Source organism: Alternaria incomplexa (assembly GCF_024043165.1).
Source record: "Alternaria incomplexa strain BMP 0042 chromosome Unknown scaffold_12, whole genome shotgun sequence".
NCBI lineage: Eukaryota > Fungi > Ascomycota > Dothideomycetes > Pleosporales > Pleosporaceae > Alternaria > Alternaria incomplexa.
Genome location: NW_026249861.1, coordinates 1,079,503 through 1,103,842, shown reverse-complemented (window position 1 = coordinate 1,103,842; position 24,340 = coordinate 1,079,503). Strand labels below are relative to the sequence as shown.

General features: G+C 52.8%; 7 protein-coding genes across 7 annotated transcripts; 6 read left to right on the top strand and 1 right to left on the bottom strand.

The window, feature by feature from the left end:
- Positions 1 to 899: 899 nt before the first annotated feature.
- J4E90_008249 (uncharacterized protein) lies at positions 900 to 2,722 on the top strand (the record flags this gene model as incomplete). The annotated part of the gene is made up of 3 exons (XM_051437779.1): positions 900 to 1,132; positions 1,188 to 1,802; positions 1,861 to 2,722. The coding sequence occupies 3 exons, from the start codon at positions 900 to 902 to the stop codon at positions 2,720 to 2,722; spliced, it is 1,710 nt and encodes a 569-aa protein (XP_051288590.1).
- A 961-nt stretch (positions 2,723 to 3,683) lies between these two features.
- J4E90_008248 (uncharacterized protein) lies at positions 3,684 to 6,332 on the top strand (the record flags this gene model as incomplete). The annotated part of the gene is made up of 1 exon (XM_051437778.1): positions 3,684 to 6,332. The coding sequence occupies one exon, from the start codon at positions 3,684 to 3,686 to the stop codon at positions 6,330 to 6,332; it is 2,649 nt and encodes an 882-aa protein (XP_051288589.1).
- A 521-nt stretch (positions 6,333 to 6,853) lies between these two features.
- On the top strand, positions 6,854 to 8,732 carry J4E90_008247 (uncharacterized protein; the record flags this gene model as incomplete). Its single annotated transcript, XM_051437777.1, has 2 exons — positions 6,854 to 7,664; positions 7,717 to 8,732. 2 exons carry the CDS (start codon positions 6,854 to 6,856, stop codon positions 8,730 to 8,732), a joined length of 1,827 nt encoding a protein of 608 aa, XP_051288588.1.
- A 1,115-nt stretch (positions 8,733 to 9,847) lies between these two features.
- Positions 9,848 to 11,592, top strand: J4E90_008246 (uncharacterized protein; the record flags this gene model as incomplete). The annotated part of the gene is made up of 2 exons (XM_051437776.1): positions 9,848 to 9,890; positions 9,941 to 11,592. The coding sequence occupies 2 exons, from the start codon at positions 9,848 to 9,850 to the stop codon at positions 11,590 to 11,592; spliced, it is 1,695 nt and encodes a 564-aa protein (XP_051288587.1).
- A 381-nt stretch (positions 11,593 to 11,973) lies between these two features.
- Positions 11,974 to 12,702, top strand: J4E90_008245 (uncharacterized protein; the record flags this gene model as incomplete). Its single annotated transcript, XM_051437775.1, has 1 exon — positions 11,974 to 12,702. One exon carries the CDS (start codon positions 11,974 to 11,976, stop codon positions 12,700 to 12,702), a length of 729 nt encoding a protein of 242 aa, XP_051288586.1.
- A 909-nt stretch (positions 12,703 to 13,611) lies between these two features.
- Positions 13,612 to 16,720, top strand: J4E90_008244 (uncharacterized protein; the record flags this gene model as incomplete). Its single annotated transcript, XM_051437774.1, has 4 exons — positions 13,612 to 14,212; positions 14,452 to 14,823; positions 14,877 to 15,124; positions 15,185 to 16,720. The coding sequence occupies 4 exons, from the start codon at positions 13,612 to 13,614 to the stop codon at positions 16,718 to 16,720; spliced, it is 2,757 nt and encodes a 918-aa protein (XP_051288585.1).
- Positions 16,721 to 20,430: 3,710 nt separating this feature from the next.
- J4E90_008243 (uncharacterized protein) lies at positions 20,431 to 23,836 on the bottom strand (the record flags this gene model as incomplete). Its single annotated transcript, XM_051437773.1, has 4 exons — positions 20,431 to 23,066; positions 23,117 to 23,303; positions 23,351 to 23,610; positions 23,659 to 23,836. The coding sequence occupies 4 exons, from the start codon at positions 23,834 to 23,836 to the stop codon at positions 20,431 to 20,433; spliced, it is 3,261 nt and encodes a 1,086-aa protein (XP_051288584.1).
- Between the last annotated feature and the right edge of the window lie 504 nt (positions 23,837 to 24,340).

Sequence of the window (24,340 nt, the reverse complement as noted above, 5' to 3'; positions counted from 1 at the left end):
AAATATGTGCCATGCATTTACTGCGCCGCAAAACGCAGCATCGCTTGCCAGGGGAACAGCAACCATTACAGCGACGCCTTTCAGCTACTCGCTGCGGGGTAGGTATGGTAAGTCGCTCAGCCTATATCTTTTGGAAGGCTTAGATATTTCGAGTCCGTGGATGTGTATGCCCATAAATAGTATGCGGATACTATCTGCGCCAGCCTTGCTTATCTCCCCACGGGTTCGGTCTCTTCATAGGAGCCATCATGATGGGGCCGAGACATTTCCGCACACTGGCACTCCCGTATCGTATCTGCGAGGCCAGGGCCGCAAGGCTGAGGTTGGGAGTGCAGTCTGAGTATATCCACAGTCTCACAACAACTGCGAGATGCATACAATTCTCGTACTCGATCCTTGGCTTTGGATCTGCCTTCTCTCTACTCCCCTCAGTACTCCAATAACAACCTGCTTACCATCCTTACCACTCACAGTCCTCCCCCAATCTACCGGGGAATGTATCGTAGCCTGCATGTCTTATTACCGGGAGACACACACAAAGTACAAAGTAGGTCACGATTACCGTCGCAGATGTACCAGAGCCTAGTCGATGTAAGTCCGAAGGATGCTATTCCTTACAGCATCGCCGCTTCTGGAATGGTGCTGGTGGCGAAGCAGTGTACTGAAGCATTTTCGGTCGCATCCCGCATATTCGGCCCCCGGTTGTGCTACGCCGCAAAGCCTCGTGCCGTTTGACGGTACATACCCGGAAGTACTGTGGTGGGATGAGGAGTGGTGGTGTATAAGTGAGTAGGTATCGTTTCTTTCATGATGTAACAAGTCTCTGGCTTTTGCTATTCTTCTTGGGTCATTTCAGACGCAAAGTTCGCTTCGATTTTGCATCTATTTCTGCGGACACAATGGCGCCACTTCGCAATCTTCTCTTGTCCCTTGCCTTCACTTGGGCTCATGCCGCGGTCACTCCACTCGACTCCTCCGTACAGGTCCGCAATGCTCCAGGCCACTCTGTCGAGGATACATACCATGCCATAAAGCGCGGCCTAGCTCTAGCCAGTCTAGAGAAGCGAGATTCCTTCAAGGCTGAACCCATGAACATAGCGAGAAGCTGGAGTGGTGCTACTTTGCTATCCGTGTGAGTACACATCTATAGTATTCGTTACGTCGGCGGGCGTTAATTATTCGTACAGGGCACTCGAACCAAATCCGCTACAGGAGCGCGAGAATGGGACCACGACAGTCGAAGCTGGTATAGAAGTCACCTGCCGGAAATGCTACGTCAAGGGAGTTGCCTCTGCTGAGCTCACTATCGACGGCGAGTTCGACGCTGGCGAGCTCCTTAACAACACCATCAACTCAGTCAGCACAGCAGTGCAAAACTTCACTGACAGATTCGAAGAGAAACTAGGCGATGCGGTAGAACACGTCATGGACAACTTGACTCTCAGCGACGGCATTGACAGGTCAGACTTTGAGTGGCCAACCTTCGATCTTGCATTCGACCTGAACGTTCCGACCATCGACGCAGCCAACCTACACTTACAATTCGATGGTATGGAGCTTTACCTAGAAATTGGAACCGTTCTCAATGCCGAAGCGACATATGAAATCACTCTTTTTGCTACACAAACTCCTGTCGGTATGAAGATAGGGCCGAACCTAATGCTTGGTGCGGTGCTTAGTATCGATCTGATCTTGGCTGTGGAAGGGGCCATCGACATTAGCAGTGGCTTCCATGTCAAGCTGGACGACGGTGTCGCGATAGATCTACCCTTGTTTGGAAATGAGGTTGCCGATATGACAGTGTAAGTCTCTTCTCTGACTACACATTCGACGAGTGTCCACATGACTGACCCTGTGCAGCAATGGAGGACAGTTCGAATTCCTGCCTGTCACTCTCGAAAGCGCAAGCATTACTATGCAGGCAGCCCTCCGTATCGGTGCTCACTGTGGGCTCGAGGTTGTGATGCCAGAGCCACCACCAGGTTTGGGTATGCTTGATAAGTTGAGTCCGAAAGTCGAAGCTGGTATCGAAGTCGCCATCTACGCAAACATAGCCGAGTTCAACACCAATGTTACGTACGGTGCAGACGAAGAAGACTGCAAGTTGAAAGTCATTCAAGAATATAACTTCGCCGTAGGCGCGATCGCTGGCGCATCAGTCGCTGTCGAATGGTTCAACGAGACCAAGACATGGGGACCGGTGGCTGAAGCATCTACCGCCATCTTTACGACCACGTTGGCGGAAGTATGCGGAATGCAAGGCAAGCCAACTCCAGCACCGACCATCACACCTGGTTCAGAAAGACGTGAAGATCTCACCCCAACCGTGATAAGCACCGAAATCACCAGAAGCGGTGTCAGCTGCAAAATTCAAGGGCCTGCCAACTGCCCCAACTCGCAGCAAGTCACTACGAGCAAAACGTTCATGTCCACCATCACAACGTCAGTAGCACCAGGAGTTGAAGCGACATGGCCAGTCGAAGCATCTGATACCGTCAAAGAGACCGTTGCATTCGGCACGCAGGCAAAGACTATGCGAGCTGTATCCGGTAAACCAACTCCGTACGTCGCTCCGCCCGATGAAGACGGCAAAGATGGAAGCGACCATGTACACGATCTTGTTAATGGCTCGACCGGAGGTGTCAGCAACAAAGTCATCATTGGTGTTTGCGTTGGCCTGGTTCTGCCTATCCTGATTGCTATCATCGGAGCTATTATGTAAGTCTGACCTTCCACGAAAGCTCTTACACCGTCCCGAATACTGACTTATTGCGACACAGCTTCTTCCGTCAACGAAAGAGATATGCTGCTGTTGGTGGTCCTTCTGCACCCATGGTTGCTGAGCCTTACACCGGCCATGACGACTATAAGGACCGGATTGAGGAGTCAAAGTCTCCTAACGGGGGCGTTTCGGAGATGCGCCGTTGATATTCTCTTTCTCAGCGCTGTTCACAATTTCCTTTCGGTCCTGTCCAACGATGCGATGAGCCTCTCCTTTTCTCTTTACGATTCGGGTACTCGGTCGGCGTCTCACTTGTCTCTTTATCTTTTGCATAGTCATCAACTGATTCAAAAATCATGGCTATATACCTTAGACTTTAACTCATTTCATTGCTCCCACGACCCCCCAGCGTGAAGCTGTTGGCTGACCCCGCTCGCGGGACCGTGCGGAGATAGCAAGCGGACCGACACCCCTATCTGGCTTAGCTCGCGACGTCACTACCACCGAAGCTCACCACTGAACCTCCGTGATCTTCGTCCTCCACAACTTATCCGGAAGCTTCACCATGGCAAGTGGATCCGTTCTGTGCAAAGACAGTTTAAGCCGACGGCCAAGTATCGCCGAGACAGCCACCCCGCACGCTGCATGGCGGGGAAGTACCTCTGTAGGCTAATGTCCTGCGAAAAACGTTCTACGGGCAGCGGTTTATGTACTGCCCAGACGGGCCGACCATTGTGTTTCTTCCGTTTATGACGGAGTGTGTGCATGGGACGGAGGGAAATGACCCGTAGTGTGCTCTATCACATCGTATGGTTCTGCTCAGGTACAAAGTAGCTGTCTATCTACCGTCTTCGTCGTTCACACTTATCGCTCATCCTTAGTGACAGCATCGGAGCCATCCACCATCAGATGAGCTAGTTCTGAAGTTGGTATATTTCCCAACATATCACCACCCATCAGGATGACGGGTTCCTTGCGAGCACTGTACAACTCGTACAGCATCGTACTCCTAGGCTTCTTGTTCTCGCTCTGCTTCGACGGTACAGCCGCTCATGTGGTGTCCAAGCCACGATCTACAACATCAGGCCGTCAACGCACTTCGCTAAACGCAGACTGGCGATTCGAGCGATTCACCTCAGATCCAGATGGTCTAAGCTATGAGGGCTTGAAGCCGTGGATGCTACCTTGCGCGAACGACTTCATCACCGGAGAAAAGTACGAGAGACCTTCTGGTGCCGCTCCCGGCGCCAACATCAGCTATGTTCAATCTAGCTTCGACGATGCCGCGTGGGAGGCTGTCTCTCTCCCGCATGACTGGGCTATCTCCGGTACTTTCGACGCCCCAGGCGTTGAGGGAGGCTTGGGTCGCTTACCGATCAACGGAATTGGATGGTACCGCCGCACGCTCTCCATGGATGCGGAAGTCCTCCACTCTGGCAAATCCGTCTTTCTGGATGTCGATGGAGCTATGTCGTATGCTGCGGTATGGCTGAACGGCCACCTCGTTGGTGGATGGCCATACGGCTACAACTCTTTCCGTCTGGATCTTACTCCTTACGCCAAAGCTGGCGAGAACACACTTGCTATTCGTCTCGACAACAAGCTAGACTCGTCACGATGGTACCCGGGCGCTGGAATTTATCGAAATGTTTGGCTTGTCACTGTCAACCCAGTGCATGTTGGACATTGGGGAACCTACGTCACTACTCCTAGCATCTCGGAGGCGGAGGCCACTGTCGAGATGGCCCTAGATCTGGAGAACAAAGGTAACAGCACTCAACATGTTGAAGTTGTCACCGAAGTCTTCGAGCGCGACGCAACAACGAAACAAGCTACTGGTGAAGCTGTCGCAAAATTTGCTGCAGCGAACGCGGACGTTGCAGGCCATTCTAAGCAAGCAGTACACGGCTCAGTCACAGTTCCGAACCCAAAGCTTTGGGGACCACCACCTAGCCAAAAGCCCAATGAGTACGTCGCTATCTCTACAGTCTCAGTCGGCGGAGAGGCTATGGACACCTATGAAACTGTATTTGGTATTCGCTCGGTCACGTACGACCCAAACCAAGGTATCCTTATCAACGGTGAGCGTATCTACGTTCAGGGATCTTGCAACCACCATGACCTGGGCGCTCTCGGAGCAGCTTTCAACACCAGGGCTGCGGAACGGCAAATCGAAATCCTACAAGAGATGGGCAATAACGCTCTTCGCACGTCTCACAACCCGCCTGCCCCCGAGTTCCTTGATCTCGCCGATCGATACGGTCTCATGGTCATGGATGAGATCTTCGATACCTGGAACTTTCCCAAAGTGGAGAACGACTTCCATCGCATCTTCCAAGAATGGCACGAACCTGACCTCCGATCGTTCATTCGCCGTGATCGCAACCACCCCTCTATCATCTCATGGAGTGTTGGCAACGAGCTTCCTGAACAAAGGAACTCTACTGGTACTGAGACTTGCAGAACACTCCAAGACATAGCTCACGAAGAAGACCCAACCCGCCAAGTGACCATCGGTATGAACAACGCTAACGCCACTACTGGGATAGCAGCCGTTATCGACATCATTGGTTTGAACTACCAAGGTGAAGGCAAAGGAGACTCCTGGGTGAGCACCTTCCCCAGTTTCAAACAAGAATTCCCCGAGAAGATGACCTGGAGCACCGAATCTGCATCAGCACTCAGCACTCGCGGCAAATACCTCTTCCCCATCACCGCAAACAAGAGTGCCATCGTAGGCGGCGGACCTGGGGAAGGCGGAGACCCGGAGAATAACATTGTGTCTTCATACGATCTGTACGCACCTGAATGGGCCGCTTCACCCGATAAAGTGTTCGAACAGCAAGACAGGCATCCATACGTCGCTGGTGAATTCGTCTGGACTGGATTTGACTACATCGGTGAACCCACCCCATACGACAACTCAAGTCGCAGTTCCTACTTCGGTATCATCGACCTGGCTGGTTTCAAGAAAGATCGCTTTTACCTCTACCAAGCACGCTGGAGACCAGATTTACCTATGGCCCACATCCTTCCCCATTGGACGTGGCCCGAAGATCGCATCGGCGAGATCACACCCGTACATGTTCACACTTCTGGTGACGAAGCAGAACTCTTCGTCAATGGTATCTCCGCAGGCCGTCAGTCAAGGGGAAAGTACGACTACAGACTCCGCTGGGATGGTGTGAAGTACCGTCCCGGCAACATCAGCGTCGTCGCGTACAAGGACGGCGAAGAATGGGCCACGGCATCTCAGTTCACAGCTGGTTCAGCAGCGTCGCTGAACGTGACTGCTGACCGCACAATGATCGCTGGTGACGGCTATGACCTCTCCTTCATCACTGTTTCCGTGCATGACGAGAATGGTATCTTGGTTCCGATGGCGGATGATGAGATCAGCTTTGAGGTTTCGTCTGGTCCGGGTGTTATCGTTGCTACGGATAATGGTGATCCGACAGATATGAGCCCGTTCCCGGAGTCGAAGAGGAAGGCATTTGGTGGAATGGCGCTGGCTATTGTGAGGAGTGTGGCCGGCGCTAGTGGAGAGATTGTTGTTGAGGCAAAGGCGGAGGGTTTGAGTGGCGGAAAGGTTGTTCTTACTGCTAATTAGCTGTAATGCGTGATGAATGAGAGCAATCAATCTGAGTAAATCTACATGATATTCGTTAGCATCATCAATGTATCTTAAGCTTGAGCGTCGAACATGTTGACTATCGCTTTGCCCTGGCAAGTCTACGTTGGACGAGTATGTTCACGAATCGACGTCTTTGAGCCAATAGGTGAGTGTTGATAAGATTCCAGCGCATCAGGTGTTGCGATCTGATGCTCTAGCGCGTCTGAATCGTAGACGCGACTTTGAGAACGCAGCGCATGTCGACCATGTCGTCGCAAAACGAGATGCAGATGATGGCGTATACTTCCAACACTAATTTCATCCCATCTCTGTCGAGATAGAGAGAATTTTTTCGTTGCCATAGCAAAGTCGCGGGTCGGCGCCCGCAACCCACACATGTAATATTTTGATCCCACCCGACTTCTGCCTCCTCACCACATCCACACATTCGAGTAAACCCCCTACCTTTTGTCCCTTCTCTCATATTCAGACACTCACATCATCACAGACTAGTCACAATGCAAATTGCCACTACTCAGAAAGTCGTGAATGCGCTCTCTCCTGCCCGCCGCGTCCCCGACATACGCCACACCGCAGTCAACACTAATGTCACTGCCAACCCGGTCAGGCCGCTGTACCAGCGGCTCCATCGACCAACTTCTTCAAAGACAAGGCTAGCTGCTACTCCGGTGGCGGCGAAGCAAACTAAGCCAACACCTCGTGTGTTGGCGTCAAGGACAAGTACTACCGCTTCGGCGCCAAGGGTACCCAAGATACTTGCTAGAGCTCGAGCTGACTATAAGCAGAGTGCGGATAACAAGATTGGTAAGACGCGTATCCCAAGGCCTACGATAACGGCGGTGAAAGAGGCTAGTGTACGGAGGCAGTCGAGGCTTTGGGCGAGGATGACGAGTGTGGTTATTCGGCGTAAGATTACGGTACTCGCTGCCGAGACCACTACGGAGGCGGAGGTTGATGAGGAAGAGTTATATGAGGAGGTCGAGAAGCCTACGATGGAGTTTGAAGAGCCGGCGTCGGAGATCGATGAGCCCGCGGACGACGACATGGACAACACTTCGCTCATGTTCAACGACAACAGCTTCGATGACTCCGTCACCCCCGAGCAGCAGACTTCCGCCATGAACCTCTTCGGACGGAAGATGGTCAGTATGAAGCGGCTCGGCATGGGGCTACGCACTAATCGGGATTGGTTCGTTGGACTGTCTCGATGCCCTGACTACACCGGTGATTCGGTTGGTCTAGAGCGCGTGCGATCAAGGACTGCGGTGACGACTGAGTCTCATCTGACACAGGACGCCAGTGAAGGAGGTGAGTTCATTGAGTTCAAATTGTTTTCGCAACTAACGGCTTTCAGTTTTAGCTTTTGTCGAAAGGCCACATTCGGCGAAGGCTCCAGCTTCACGGCTGCCTGTTGTCAAGCCAAAATCTGTTCTTGTCTCCGAGAAGACTACGAAACGACAGATGACTACTTCGAAGACAACGTCAACATCATCATCGAATCGCGACGCCACGGCGTCAAAGCCACGCAAGCCGGTCGCTCCGGTGGCAGCTCTGCGCAAGACTCCGAACAAGCCAACCACTGTTGCCAAGTCGCTCCCGAAGCGGAACTTGGCTCCAGTTTCGTTGTCGAAGCGCAGAGTCAGCCGTGCGAACACGAAGAGGTCCGCAAGGAAGCCAGATGCACAGGCATCACGCAAGGCCAAGACTGTGTTGAAGTCGGCCATGCGCAAGCCCAACTCCCAGGCCGTCAAGAAGCACGTTTGCTACGTTGAGGGACCCATCGCGCCACGCTTCTACGACGTAGAAGAGACCGTCAAGCAGTCCGCTGCTACAGTTGATGGGTCCGCAGCGTCATTTTCCTGGGAGCCACTGACGGGCCTTCTCCACTCTCAGCCAGCCTCGCCAGGCAGAGGTGCAACTCAACTCTTTGAAGGCTCCGACAGTGGCGCTCTGACCATCAAGCGACGCTTCCTCAACCGCTACGCCAGCATCCAGCGGTACGAGGCGCGCCGCCGCCAAGTAGCGTTGGCTCGCAGCGAGCGACCAGCGCTTGGTCAGCTTGACTACGGCAACGCAGACTTCAGGATCGCCTTGCGGGCCTCCAATGTCATCACCGCGGATGATATTGGCATGATGCAGGATCTGAGCAACATCGGCAAGGCTGGCAAGTTGTGGTGCGGTAATCGGGCTTTGGCAACACCGGTGCTGGTTTTCGGGTCGTTCAAGGAGCCTTTCGAAGATGCGACTATCCCGGCGAAGGGTGTCAAGGCGTACAAGAAGCCTTTGCGATGGCCGACCACTGGGGTTGAGTCACGGTTAGAGAAGTTTGCGGACGAGCACCTGAAATGTCTTCAGGGTGCCGATCTGGTGATCTGAGAGACGGGTCTATTGGAGGTAAGACTTCTAAAGCGGTTCTATATTCTTCGCTAACGACGACAATCAAGGCTTTGGTTACGGACGAGAAAGGAGCGCTATTCAAGAGATGGAATGAGATGATGGGAAGATTGATGGAGGTCCGGTAAGATAAGTGGGTTTACGCTGACGATCACTAGCACGTAACAAAGCCGGGGCGTCCTTTTCGACAGGGCGGGGCGAGTGGTGGGACCCCGCATTTATCGCGAACGCTTTTACGACTTGGAAACCGATGCAGTGGGACGCGAGCGTCTTGGAGGAGGTGTGACAGGCTCGCACAGGTGTGATAACGGTTTTGTTGGCTTTGATGTTGGAGGATTGCGTTTGGGCGATTTTCACATTTTGTATACCGTATTTGTTTGCTTATCACTCATTCGTCTTTTCGCCGTAGCGCAATGTACTATACATGTTCTTCTTCATTTACGTACGAACCTGTTCTGAAGTCCGGGGCTTCCAGGATCCAGGTCTTGGGGATTTCGGAGTTGGCATGCCGCATCTGGTCTGTTACCGGTATCATCATCACCGTCATCGGTCCGTCCGTTTTCCCGTTACTATGAACTCGACTATGGACAGCTCGGCTCCCAGGGAACTGTAGTCGCTCCTCTAAGCGCCAGTTGAATTGGTTATTCTACACCCCAAGCCCACGTGTTGACGGCAATGCCATCGAATTCATGCAGAATGCAACGCCGAGTTCCAGGTCTTCGTGCAACGTTCCTGCGTCCTGTAAGCCCACGTCGCACGTGTGTTGCTCATTGGTGAATTGTTATCAGGTACAGCAAGGCGCCAAACCTCAAGAGGCAGTTGCCGAGAATTGAGCACGGCCACTGCCAAGGTCGCCAAGGCTGAGATGCCGTGACTGCAGCTACTGAGGCGGCGGCGTCCGCTTTGTTTGCGTGGTACAAATAGTGACAGGCTGCCGAAGAGGAGGCTTACTGTCGTGCTCGCGCCTCTTCTCACAAACTCCACCAAGCCCAATCGAAGTGAGGATGAAGTTCGCCACTCGATCTAGCGCGTCACTCATCGCCGTCTCGGCGCTGGCGGCGATCGCTCAAGCAGAAGACGCGCTATACAGCAAGCGTATGGTGAAGCGAGGCATCGATGCGGATGGAAACTACAACATCTGTAAGTCAGCATGCGGTGACTCCAACATTGCTTCAGCTCACGTGATTCAGCATTCTTCCACATCAACGACGTGCATGCTCATCTCGATGAGTTCAGCTCATCAGGAACCGATTGTACCAGGCCCGAGCGCGGCTGCTATGGTGGTTACGCGCGTGTGAAGACCGTCATCGAGGAGCAACGCCCCAACTACGAAGACAGTCTCTTCTTGAACGCCGGTGATGAGTTCCAGGGCACTCTGTTCTACGGCTACTACGGTGGCGAGAAGATTGCGGAGACCCTAAACCAGCTCGGGTTCGATGCCATGACCCTCGGCAACCACGAGTTTGATGGTGGTGACGCGGCGCTCGGAGAGTTCTTGGTCAACCTCACGTTCCCCATTGTCAGCGCGAACGTGCATTCCGAGGACGAGAACGTCAACAAGACTGTCAAGCCATACACCATCTTCGAGGAGCACGGCTTGGCGCTGATCGGTGTCACTGCAGAGGAAACTGGTAGTCTCAGCAACGCCGATGTTACCACCGTCTTCTCTAACACCGTTGAGGCCGTCCAAGGTGCCATCGATGAGATCAAGGCCACTACCAACATCACCAGGATTGCTGCTCTCACTCACATTGGCTACGACAAAGACCAGGAGCTGGCCAAGGCTACTACTGGTCTCCAGCTCATCATGGGCGGCCACAGCCACACCCTCCTCGGTGACATGGAAGACGCCGAGGGCAAATACCCAACCATTGTTGAGAACCAAGATGGCGATGAGGTCTTCATTGTTACTGCCTACCGCTGGGGCGAGTACCTCGGCTACATCGATGTCACATACGATCCTCAGGGCAAGATTCTCGCTTATCATGGCGCCCCGATTCACCTCACCAACACTACTGAACAGGATGAGGACCTTCAAGAGCAGATTGAGGAGTGGCGCATTCCCTTCGAGGAGTTCGCTGCTGAGGTGCTTGGTACCAGCGAAGTAGAGCTCGACCAGACGACATGCCAACAACAAGAGTGTCTGCTCGGTGACTTCATGGCTGATGCTATGCTCGCCTACCGCAAGAACAACACCGATGACGTCGACTTTGCTCTCATCAACGCTGGTGGTATCCGTGCCACCATTGATCAGGGTGACATCACCCGCGGCGAAGTCTTGACCTCGTTCCCCTTTGGTAATGCTATCGTTCAGGTCGAAATCGATGGCAAGACCCTCTGGGAGTCTTTAGAGGGTATCGTGACTGGTGTCAACGTCGGCAATGGCAGGGAAGTCACCTCCTTCTTCCAGGTCAGCACCGGCATCAAGGTCGAATACAACCCCGAGAATGCCAACAACTCCAAGCTGGTCTCTGTCACTATCGGCGACGAGCCTCTCAACAACGACACTACCTACCAGATGGTCACTCTTGACTTCATCGCTGGTGGCGGTGACAACTTCTTCGAGCCATCAACCGACTTCATCACCCTGGACACTCAGGATGAGGTACTCACTTCGTACATCTTGAGCCAGACACCAGTAAACATCGAGCTCGATGGACGTATCGAGGAGGTCGACGGCCAGAGGGAGGACACTCCCGGAGCTGGTAACGGTACCAGCAACGGCACTTCACCCACGACTGGTGCACCGCCTCAGCAGACTGAGAACGCAGCTGCACGTCTTGGTCAAGGCGCCGTTGGTGTCAGCGTCTTCGGTGTTCTTGCCGGTCTGTTTATGCTATGAGCTTGAAGCGATCCAGAGGCACGGCGCTCACGATGTGACGTGAATGATATAATAAAACCATTAATGAAATATCTACCCTCATCAAATGCGTCGCGTTTTCACTCTTGTCAAATCGTTCTCATCCTTCGTCAAGTATTCGCTATCAGTGTCCTAATACGGCGGGCGACATGCGTGCGCGTAGTATAAATCACTGATGCGAGAGCATCGGAAAGCATAGTCTCGCTCCGGTGAGATCGAATTGGAAGTGAATCACAGAGCCCATAGGTCATGTGCAAGGCACCTTCTGGCTACAATAGCTTTTGGTTGCTTTACTTAATCACGTTCGTCAACAGAGAAGCCGATTCAACTCAACTCCGAACGTCGCACTATATCTACCAAGGTATGCCTAAACGCGACAAGAAAAGCGAACCCAGAGTTGTCGTGGGGCGTCTGAGAGGAGTGAATGACATAAGAATCGGCACGCCGGCACACCCGCCTTCCTTCTTGCCACCCAATACCACTCCAGTCGCGAAACGCGAACCTAGCATCACTGACTACACATTCGAGCAATATCAAGCTGCCAATCTCAGCGATGACCAAAAACACACCGTTATCGGCAAACTCCGCGATGAGCTGCCCATCATTGATCGCGATGAGGTCGACGATGTACTTCTGCGGTCTATGGGACAGCAGCTTGGACTAGCGGTCTTCCCGACATGCAAGATGATGCATGTTGATCCGGTAGCTGTGAAGCGCATGCTAGATGACCAGTTCCGCAAGGCGTACGGAGCGGAGGTTGAGGCGGAGGTGTTGGGGAAGTTGGGACTGTGCCGTGTTGAAGATGTTGAGATGGCGGTGGCTGCGGAGAGGATGCGTATCCGCACTAAGAAGAAGGGTAAGAGGCAGAAATTGGGGGAGAGTGAGGAGATGTTGGCGGATGTTGAGGAAGACTCCGCCGTTCATGCACCATCTCCGCCAAACAAAGAGGTGAAAACGGCGCCAAAAAGCATTGAGGATGAGATCAAGGCACATATTGCACGAAGAAAAAGAGCGAAGCGTGGGGTCAGGATGGTGACCCTGCGCTCGGGAGCTGTGTCGCAGAAATGGGAAGAGTTAAGTCGTAGTTCGTGAACTGGTGTGCATGATTAGCAGCACATGCCGCTACTGCCATGGAAGGCTGCTTGGAAACATATTGCAACGCTAGACGCCGGCAAGCGTACTAATCGCCCAATGTCGTAGTCCGTGATGCTACCTAGGCAAAGAGCCGTAGTGAGTGTTGAGTGGCGGACTTGAGAGGTAGCAGTCGGGCCTCATAATGGACGAAATACGTGTGACTGGATTCAATAGTTTAAAGATGAGTCTCTGTTTGACCATGTAGCTTCGCGAACGCGAGTCCTTCGAAAAGCCGAGCTAGACGCGTGACGTCATGACATGCTTAGTCACCCTTGACCGCGGCCAGAGACGCGTTCTCGGCGCATCTAGCTCACGTCTTCTCAAGACACATCACTGCATCAGCCCCCCAACTTGCTAGCCGCCGTACTTACGAACAAGTTATCCCAAACCTTCACCATGTCGACGAAAGATCGCATCGTGAGCAACGGATGTCGTGCTTCCGGCAGCACACATGTTCACGTCCCGCTCGTGTAGCCGACCGTGTCGGACTACGATCAAAAGTCTGTATGCCAGCATCTGTCGAGTGTAATGATGACCTCACGCTTGTTACTTCAATCACCTGCTGCGTCAATGTCTCATTGCGATGCATCTCCGACTTCCAGCTTGCCATGGCCTTCTGCATAGCTTGCTAGACATGTCACGTCTCATACTGTATGCCGATCGTCATACGATTCTCGCCTGGCAATAAGCTCGTGAGCAATAGCGCAAATCCAGCCTATACGGTCTGTGATATAGCGCGTGGTCACGAAGACGGGGCAAGCAAACCTGAAGTTTCTCTCGCAACTACCATAAGTACCGCCAGAATCGCCCTCTAATTCGCACCACAACAGTTCATTTGCATTCATCCCTGATAATCTCAGAAACGATATGACAGAGTCTTTAGATAACGAACCGGCCTCCAACATCGACCCTGTTCCCTGGATCGTCCAGCCCCCAAGCAAGACCGCAATTTGTCACGTCGACTACCCTTTGGGAGATACAGCGGAGCTCTATATCATCCCGATCACTATCAGCAGACAGAACACGACAAGCAAACAGATATCTCCTATCATAAGCCAGAAATTGCGGCGCAAGGCCATTACTGAGTACCTCGCCAAGTATGACCTCCACAATCGCTGCGCACTTCAACTTTGGGCCCGAAACAGCGTCGACACACAAGGAAACGCCGATGGGGTAGTCTGGCCTATCGACGAGCTCGTTTTCTTCGAATCCGATCAACGTAGCGTGGAGCGTCTTCAAGACGAGCCGAAGCACGCCCTGAAAAATACGTTCGCGACAGTCAAGGTATCCGCTGGTACAGCGGTACAAGACGCTATCTATTGCGAACTGGACTTTTCTAATGCAGAGACACTATCATCAAAAGGCACCGACTGCACAGGATACTGGAAAAAGGTAGAGCTTCTTGTGCGCAAGTTTGGCCCCACCATTTCCTCCAAGGACGACAGCCGTGCAACGGGATTCAAGATGGGTACTTTACTCCAAGAGGCCATCAAACGAATGCGCGAGAAAGAAGCTACCCCCGCCTGATTCCCGAACTTTCAGACTACCATCAAAGGAGCTGAGCAACTCAAGATTCTGTTTCGCATAACGTTGAAGCTCGATCCTGACCACCGAAAGCTTCGCGCCGAGGTCGATCTTGTTCCTGGCATCAAGGGTGCCATGGATCTACATGATCTCATCGCGAGAACCTTTGTCCCGGCTCACTAGATGTGGGCAACACTCAGCTCTTCCAGAACGTCCGGACGATGCTGATAGGTCTTGCCGTCGTCCGCAAATACGAACCGGGGTCTCAACCAGGCTCCAGCTCATTGGGTCAAGCGACTGGTATGTCACACGACAGCGGATCCATGGAGTACAGTCCCTCAAGCAAAGGCAAGCGTGCTGCTTTGTCGCCCATGTCTACTTCTCAAACAAACTCACGTGCAACAACAAGAGTCGGCTTGGGAGGCAGTAGCAATGCAGAAAGCCCCACTCCGAGCTTCCCAGAGTCCGTCATTGTCGATTTGCAGCCGGCGTCTCGAGTTCCGGCCTTCTGGAAGGATGGCGAGAGATGGACGGTTACTCAGTATCTCTTCAAGAGTAAGTAACGCGACTTTGATCAAGACACGGTTCCGACTGACACATCATTGTAGCATACCCCCAACTGAAGGAAACTAAGCTCCCCGGATCGCCGCTCGCCAATATCGGGAAAGACACCTGGGTACCACTCGAATTCCTCAAGACGGCCGGGGAGGCAGCTTCAGTACAGCAGGTTCCAGCTGTAGGCCACCTGATAGCTTCGCTAAAAGGACATCGAGCGAAATATGACCTAGCTGAAAATGAGGGGCGCTTGGTCGAATTCCTCAACAGTCAAATGGAGGACATGCGCAAGCGCCACGAGGTAAGTCAACATCAAAACGTTGCCTATGTGAAAAAAGACGAAGTGCTAACGCATTCGCAGGGTATGAAGCTGCTTGTAGACGGAAACATTGGAGATATGGCGACGCTCAAGCTCCCCTCGAACGACACGAAACGCGTCGACCGCAACTCTGTGAAAGGACCTAAGACTGGCGCCACGATCAAATGCGGTATCATCTATGTTCGACCTAACGGAATGCGCTCCACAGGCTTCGAAAGCTTCGCGAAGTCGCTTGTCACCCGACTGGATGCTCATGCGGCACTCAACCAGGAGCAGCAGATTCTCGCGATAGATTCGTCGCACACGAGTCCTATCGCTTCAATACCCGACATCAAGTCGCTTCTTTTGCTGCCTGAAGACACTACCGAGGAAATCAAAGCGTTTTACGACAGCAAAGTTGACACGATCATCGCCGTGGTAGACGAGCGGGGTCGGAGCAAGCAGGAGATCCACTACGTCCGGGCAGAGCTGCAAAAGTTCGGCAACAGGAAGCTTGGCGCAGTCGTGCTTTGTGTTAGTAGAAAGCACCTGGAGCTTCGGAACGACAAGACATCTGGAATCCTTAGTCGTCTTCCTCTCGGCATTCTTCAGCAGCTGAATGCTTTGCATGGCAACCCTAATTTCGTCGCCCCAAATCTGCCCAGTTTGGACCTGCCCGACAAGAAATTCATGATCGTAGGAGCTCATCTATCACACGCTGGATCCGATGCGGCCGCTACTTGCCCCTCGGTCGCCGCTCTTGTTGGTAGTGTTGACGAAGCACTGATGCACTACACGGGTAGTGCGCGACTACAGGCTACGTTGGAGGCTACCGACTGGAACAACGACCGGGAGACCTCTAAATTGAAGTACGAAGTCCAATCACAGATTGTCGATCTTGAGAGCATGATGCTCGAACGTATCGAGGCTTGGATCGCGAAGCAGGGACGCACGCACGCGCCACACATCGTCTTTTACCGCCATAGCAATCAGTCCAACAACGAAAACACCGCGATGGAGGAAACCGCTCCGATCGGTCGTACCTGCAGGGCTTTCACCTGGGAAGATGGTAACGCTGCCACGTTCGACTATGTACTGGTCAACAAGAATGCGCACGTTTTCTCGCCCTACCGCACCGCCTCCAGCGAAGAATCATCCAAGAAGGCTGCGTATGAGTTCAACATCGCCGACAGTGCCGGAGAAGTTGGACACAAGTACCAGTATTATGTCCGGGCTCCACCCAGCAACGTTCTCACTGGCGATCGATGCAAGACCCTCACGAGCCGTCTCAACTCGAACTTTCAGCAGAAGGATGCCAAGATTGCTATCGCACTTCCGGTCCATTACGCCCAGAAGCTCGCTAAGCGAATGTACGACTACTTCCTTTTCGCTACCACGAACCAGTACGACCAGCTTTCGAGCGTGCAGCGACGATTGAGATTCTCCGACGAAGAGACATCACAAAACGATCAAAAGATGGCGGATATGATGAACGAGTATCTGCTTGATTACGGCGTAGTGGAAGCGCGCGTAGAAACGCAGCCAGATCGAAAGAACCCTTGGATGACACAGCTTGACGACAAGATGTTCTACCTCTAGTTGTCTGGCTGGTCTTCGCAGCTAGTAACCAGGATAGCTTCCCTTGACCTCGTTTCTGGCTCTCCTTCTTTCTGCCACCAGATCTGTCGACTCTTCGTCAGCTTTAAACCCTCCCTTATTTCCTATGTTCGCGCATCCACCGCCTCACTCGCTCTCACTGCCCCTGCCCCGTCCTGCCCACATCTCCTTTCATTTCCTTTGTTCCTTGTCCTTTGCGATCTCTTACCGCCCCACCCCCCTTTCCCAGCCCACACCATGCCCGTTTTCCTTTGACCGTCTCGATCCCTGTCTTGCGTTCTGATTTCCGCGCTGCTTCGACTTGTCATCTCGCACGAGATATCTAGTTAGCCACTCATTTAGAAAGAATACCAGTCACTCCTTTGAAAGCACGCTTGTCTTGACGTGATGTGAGTTCTTGAGAGCCCCGCAAAAGCCGACGTTGGCACTTGCACCTCATACAAGGGAAAACGTGAACAGGTCTGCGGATTACATCAAGATGAGTACATGCAAAGTGGGTGTGTTTAAGATCGATGTAGACCCCAGGGTATTCGTTTTTTCCACTAGGTTGACGTGCTTGTAAGAGTTGTCGTGCGCTAGAATATGGCGTTATCTTGCGCATGATATTGTCATAAACCAATCCACCATCTAAGGCCGAGTCGAACGTCAAGGAAGTGGAGATGGTGCGTGCGCAGCTCTTTAGTCTTTGCGAAGATGGCAATGATTAATGTCAATTCACAATTAGGTTGACTTGATGACCCATAACAACAACGACAGAAGTTTATGCAAGTACAATTTCCTTCCACTTCATCGGTCTGCGACACGACTTGAACACGCCTTCTCGTTGGAGATAGCCAGATCCAATCCTCTCGGCAATACCCCCGTTCCATTCTATCATGAGGATTCTGTACCTTTGAGAAGGAATGTAAGAAGCACTCTCCCGCCGTTCATAGCTCAAATCCCCCTCTTCGGAGATAATGATGAACTCGCGACATGATAGACCCGCCTCCGCTTCCTCTGAGTTAACCCCAGCATCGTATTCGCACTTTCCGACAATATTGCCCTCCGAATCTATCATGTTGCCGTCCCCGCCCCCCATGACAGGCTGTTCACGCGGTGGATGATCCCGAACCTCGTAATAAACCGATACTGTCCAGAAACGTAGTACCAATGGAAACCCCGCAGTGCCGTCTGAGCGCTCGTAGCATAGCTTAGTTGGTAGGGAGTTGCGTGGGAGTCCTGGAAATCTCGCCTCGTGGGCTTCTCTAGCCAGATCGACATCCTTGCCATACTCATCGCCGCCATGTAGCCATCGGGGTTGGGCGTCAGCACTCGCGTTGTCGCAGACATAATATACTATCCACGTCGCATGCTTGACGCAAAGTTGAATAAGTTCCATCTCCGATGCCTTATGCACCCATTCTCGATGCCCGTCATTCGGATATCGCTTTGCGTCGCCATACATATGTAGATAGTCAATCTCTTCGCTGCAATATAACTGAAGACCACTCCAGCCTGCCCAGGTCCAACTTGAGAAGCACTTGCGTCGCTCCAAGGTGCCGCCCTTCCAGAATAAGGCGTGATTGAAGTAAGCAAGCGGTAGGCCCTCATAACAGCTTCCAACACCAATTCGTTTCACCACGCCAGCGAAGGCATTCAGTATGTCCTCTTCTTTGGTGATCTTGAGTTTTGAGTACCTTGCCAGTGCCCACCGGTAATTTGTATGGGGAAGATGCCCATGTAGACGTCGCTTGAGAGAGAATGTAAACTCACTCTTGTTGTTAGAGACCATAAGTCTATCTGATGAATTGGTAACGCAATCATCGGGGCCATCTTCAGTGTAACTAGCTTCATCGCATAAGAAGTATACCTGATCGTTTGGGGCAAAGACAAGCAACCTAGATGCCAGCTGGAATTCTTGGAAACTAATATGCGTGAGTGAGTGTTCTTCGGGCATTGCCGTGATGCTTTACATACGTCCATGCCCTCTCGCAATACTTAGTCTCTCTAAATAAGTGCTCGATATCAAAATGTGCCAGGAGGGTCACTTCCGACGATATCGCGCGAGTGATTTGCTTACAGTAGCGTTCTATACTCACACCGCGAAGCGGATCGTCTGCGCTACTGCAAGTCCCCGCAACGATAGTAAGAAGCGACCCTGCGTATATGTTGTCCATGTTGGAAATGGCAGCCTGCCTCGCAGCGGCGTCGTCGGAAACTATACACAGAGCATCCACCCACAGGTATCTCTCGCCGATCTTCTCTACTAAGATCATAGCATCGCGTATAGTCTTGGGAATGGTGGGAGAGGATAGACTAGACTCGCGGGAGAGGTCCAGGAAGTTGTCCTTTTTTAGCTGCACCTGAGTGGCATTTCCCCACACATAACTCAGGGCTATATATCGGCAGTTCTTCGAGGCAGGGACGATGCGTTGGCCTACGACGTCGATGACAAGAACGTTCTCGACGGATATGTCGCTTTCCAATTTTGATCTCTCTCGGCAATGCGAGTGTTCGCTCTCGCAACGGGTGATCCAATGTTGGATGTGCTCAAAGTCCAGAAACGATGGACCCTGCGGAAGGATGCGACTGAAGTAAGGGTACCTTAGAAGATCTTTAGTGGCTGGTCGGATCCCCGCTCCCCATTCATAGATTCTGTCCAGACCATGGATTTCCAGTGCGATGCAAGGTTGAAATTTGGATTTCGTATTCCCCGCTATAGGCGTACGAGAATTGACCAGGCAGGTTCGTGCACCCCGATCGTCGACAACAGAGGGTATCTTGTAGGCAATAGTCGCTTCGATCAACTCTGCGATGAGCTGACATAGGTCGCATTCTGATGGCCTTATGTATACATTGCATTTGTGCGACCACGGCGGCTCCTCGAGATCTGCTGGAGGAAGAAATTTTGCGGGGTTTATATTGAGCTTAACGCACTCGTCGCAAAACCTCATGATGATATATAGAGTAAAAGGATGTAGAAGGTACGATGGTGATGCCTCTGAACGGCAATGAGGGGCAATTTCGACCCCACCAAATTCCGGGCATGAGGCACAGCAATACGCCTACAGCAGCTCTAACTCTATCCATACATGATGGACAGGGCATGCGTAGCCGCCCAAGGCGGCTCTGAAAGCTAAGCCCTCGAAACGACAATAACGTCTGAAAGTGGTTCAGCTGCTGAAGGGGAAGGCATCGCGAACGCTGACGAAGGTATCCTGGGTCTACGACGACATGAAGAGAACCGGTAGTGAGATATTGCCGGCCAACACGAAACAACTAGAGGTAAGGATCGATGGAGGGTGCATTGTTGAATGGTGTGAAGATTTATCGCGCATGAGGAAAGCGCGAAGGCCACAGTGAGGCTGCGGCGGATGCTGCTAAGCCTAGCGCTATGACATCACCGACCCCTTTCACTCGTGCCACGAATCCCTCGAGAAAGCACGCGCAAGGAATTTTTTATGCACGCGCGAGTTGAGTATATCATGATAGGTAAATGGGAGACATGAGGAGCATATATATTTGCAGTCAAACACTGCGGATCAAATTGCTGCGCTACAGTATTTAACTCCACGTGACTTCTAAAGACCATGCCCACCATCGACAAATCAACAACAAAAGTCTAGCCAAAGCGTTATCAATCTGAAAGCAACCGAACTCCAAATAGTACGTTCTCATCTTCATCGAACCCCGACAATACGCTCCCATTTCGCTCAGCTCAATGTCCCCTGGCGACTCCTCTCCACGCCTGCCGGCGCCGTGCCAATTTGGCTCACCAGCTCCGCTTCATCGGCCCGATTCAATTTAGAATCAAGCGCATCATCCAGACCAGTATTCCTCTTGCGCATCGGACTCGTCGCATCTGCCGCACTATCATCAACATCGAGTTCCTTTTCCTTGCGTCTGATCGTGCCCATGCTTGCTACACTTGCATCGTCGCCATCGGACTTCTTCTTGGTCTCGCCCTCACTGTTTTGCACTTCGATGGTGACGTCGGTGTTGTCTTTGCTGAAGACGCGGAGACCGACGACGCACACAGCGTTCCAGGGGTCGCGCTCGAACTCGTCTTCTTCTTCGAGGTAGGGGTAGCGCGTGCTGTTGTAGACATAGCGCTGGCGCTCGGAGAAGATGCGCGGAATGTTGTCTTCATCGTCGGAGAGATCCGAGTCGAGCGAGCAGGGGCCATCGAGATCGGAATCCCAGGAGTCGTCGGACATATCGTCGGGCGAGTGCATTCCGTGCTGAGCGCGGTGGGAGTACTCGCTAGCAGTTCGTCCGCGAGTGACCTGAATACCAGGTCGGATACCCGGGATGGGGGTGAGTGTAGCCCGGCGAACGCCAGTTGATGGTCGGTGCTCAGGACGCGGACTGTATGTCCTTTGACCGGGCGTTCCAGGGCGAAACTCATCAGTCAGCGGCGTGGGGATAGGCGTCGGCAATGGCGTAGGAATAGGCGAATCCGTCATCTGGCCTTCGTTGTATCCGTCGCGACCTTGGTATGCACCAGGAAAGTCAGTGTTGTAGCCACCGCGACCCTGAAGCTCCCCAGGCATGTTTTGATTGTAACCTCCGCGACCCTGGAGTTCGCCTGGCATATTCTGGTTGTACCCCCCTCTGCCTTGCAACTCACCAGGCATATTTTGGTTGTACCCTCCTCTACCCTGGAGCTCTCCAGGCATATTTTGATTGTAGCCTCCGCGCCCTTGAAAGCCTTGACTATGGGTCGCAGGAGAAGGTTGGGGACTGTGGTGGTATCCACCACGTCCTTGAAGGATTGCAGCTTCAGGGATTGCAGAGCCATTGCTGTCGCGGTTGTAGCCGCCACGACCCTGCAATGCTCCGGGAAACGATGCATTGTAGCCATCACGACCTTTGTTGTATCCACTCCGGCCGCCAAAACCGCCACCTGGACTAGCCGAGCGCTCACGGAGTGGGTCAAGGCTCGATGCACGATGGTGCCTGGAGACTGCTTGGTGAACAGGCTTAGCGTCTTCGTCGCCGGAAGTGCGGTTGTCTTCCTCGACATTTATTCCAAGACCAGACAGGCTTTCGAGCTTCCTCTCGACTTCTGCCATGTCGCCAGATTGATTGAGTTTGCGCGTCTCTTTCGCAGCTTTCTTCAGGTCACGCAGCTCAGCCTTTTGGCGTAATCTCTTACGGCGTTGATGAGCTTGCTTCATCTCAGCCTTCTTGCGCTCAACTCTCTCCTCTTTGTGACGTTTGGCCTTGTCTTCTTCTTGCTCCCGGAAATGTCCTTTGGCATGCGCAAGATCGTAAGACAGCCCGATCGACAGCAGTTTCTCGCGCCGTTTGGTACAGGTCATACGAATGACTTCATCAGGTGTCGGATTGTCGGGAATTCTGGTTGCTTTGATCTTGAGCAGGACGGTGTAATTACCAGGCTCAAGATCCAGCTCGGTAGAGACAGAGCGCGTCATATAGTATGTACCGTTGCTGCGAACGATGTACTCTTCTTCGTCGTCTTTGTGGAGCCGGAACTGTAGGTTGAACTCATACTGGCCTTCCAGACCTTGGTAGTAGCGATCATCAAGCTGGCTAAGTACGATGACTACGGGGCCGCCTTTCGCGAGATGTATCTTGAATTTGGTGTCGAGGTAGTCGACGCTCCACGGAACGTTGACACTTGTCCACTGCTGAGAAACCGTCCATTCCGGACCGAACAGTCGTGTACGGTCGAAATGCTGGTAGGTACGCAGAAGATCCTTGTACGAGATCCAGAAGACACCGTCGTCCCCGAATTTGTGGTCGAGCTTCTTCATCCATTCTGGAGTCCATTCTTCTGAACCGTCGCTCCAGCGACCAGTCCACTCGGTGCGGCCCCAGGGGTTCCGAAGCTTCAGCAGGCGCTGGCCATCGATCTCGCGTGCTTCCATGACGGAGTATGCATGTTTCTCCTGGATACCTTTGCGAGCGCCGTAGATACCGCCCATCTGGCCACATCCGAAGAGAAACGTCTTATTGACGTTCATGAGCTCTTCGTGCCAGAACTTGTCCTTATCCAAGATGTCGGTTGCAAAGATTTCAGACGTGACACCTCCAGTCAGGTCCTCGATACCTTCGCCTACAAAGCCGCCATTAATGGCACTGTAGTCGCCGTGTGCTTTGGCAAAAGCCTTTTCCAGCAGTGGCAGCCATGTTTCATTAGGATCGCTGCATTGTGCGAAGTACAGAGCCCTCGAACCGGTTTGCATGACAGTCCGGTATTCATCTTCGGGGCTTTTCCGGTTCTGAAGTTCCAACCAGTGGGAGCGCTCAAGTTTTGCTTCGTCAAAGTCCTCCTTGATGAGATATAGCTTGTCGTCGATGACCTCGGATATCCATTCGCCATCTGAGATAAGTCAGCTTGTGAGCTACCCGACTATATAGTCATGTCTTTACCTCTGTGGAAGACAAATCCGTACACGCCGACCTGCTCATCGCGCGCAACGCACACCCGCTGTATCAATTCTTCCTTGTTCGAGATCGTCGCCAGTGCCGACATGAACCAGCAGTCACCGTCATTGCCCTGTCGTACATCGTTCGCGGTGGCGCCTTCGATGAAAAATCGTGGTTCATCGAAGATGTCCTGTGACGAGTTAGGCATGCGACGATAGTGGTGGTGATAATACATACCTCGACTCTCTTAACCGACAAAGGATGGAAGTCAGCGTTCTCTTCATTGAGCCCAGTCAAGCAGTCAGCGGGAGTGTCTGGAATAAGCTGCGACCGTTTGAAGTCGGCCTCTATATCGAAATGTGGATCTCTGTATTTCTGGTTCAGTCGTCGGCACTCTTTGACGATCTTTGCGACCTTTCTGGTGCAGGCTTCCTTGGCCTCCTCGTAGGATGCAAGCGCATTGACCCCGGGTATGGACCCTCTCGGCGCATGTGCGGCTGCACGTTTCGCATACAAATTGTCGGGTAAGATCGTAAAGATCTTACCGGGGTGTTTGGTCGTGAATTTGTTCCAGAACTCGTCGATGTTCCTCTGAGGAGCTTGTTTTCTGACCGGCAAGCGTGGCCGTGGCGCAGGAGCAGGCGTATCTTGAACCATGCTGGGCGCCCTAGAGTGTGGAGTGGTGATGTTGATGAAGTCGTTGTGAGTACCATTCGATGCCATTGTCAATTCTGTGCCGCGGCCCAAATGCTCAGGGGCTGGCTATGCTTCTTGGGGCGTACGGCGTCCATTGGGGGCTCAGTCGTTAATAAACGATTTGGGATGACGATGAAATTCTCAGCCCCCAACGAAGCTTCATACAGCTGCCATGTATGGTGTGGTATTTCGAGAGCCTGTAAGAAAAGAAGTGGGTCAGTCAGACACGAGGCGTTGCTCGGCGCTGCCGCAGGGCCCCCGCTCGCCATGCCGCTGCGAATCAGCTTGCCGCGGAGCTTCCGAACCCATGCTCGCGGCCGTCATCAAGCGGAGGGGCAGATACAACGGCGATCGGCTGCAGCTGCACTGGCCTGCGTCTTCAGCTGCAGACAAGGACTGACGACGAGTAAGAGTGTTGGGTTGGGACGCGACGCAGTAGGGAGGCTCTCGTTCTCTGGAAACGGCTCAGACGGCCAATGCGCGCAACTAGATTAGCCTGGGGGCGGCCGGCTAGCCTATTCTAGCTGACTA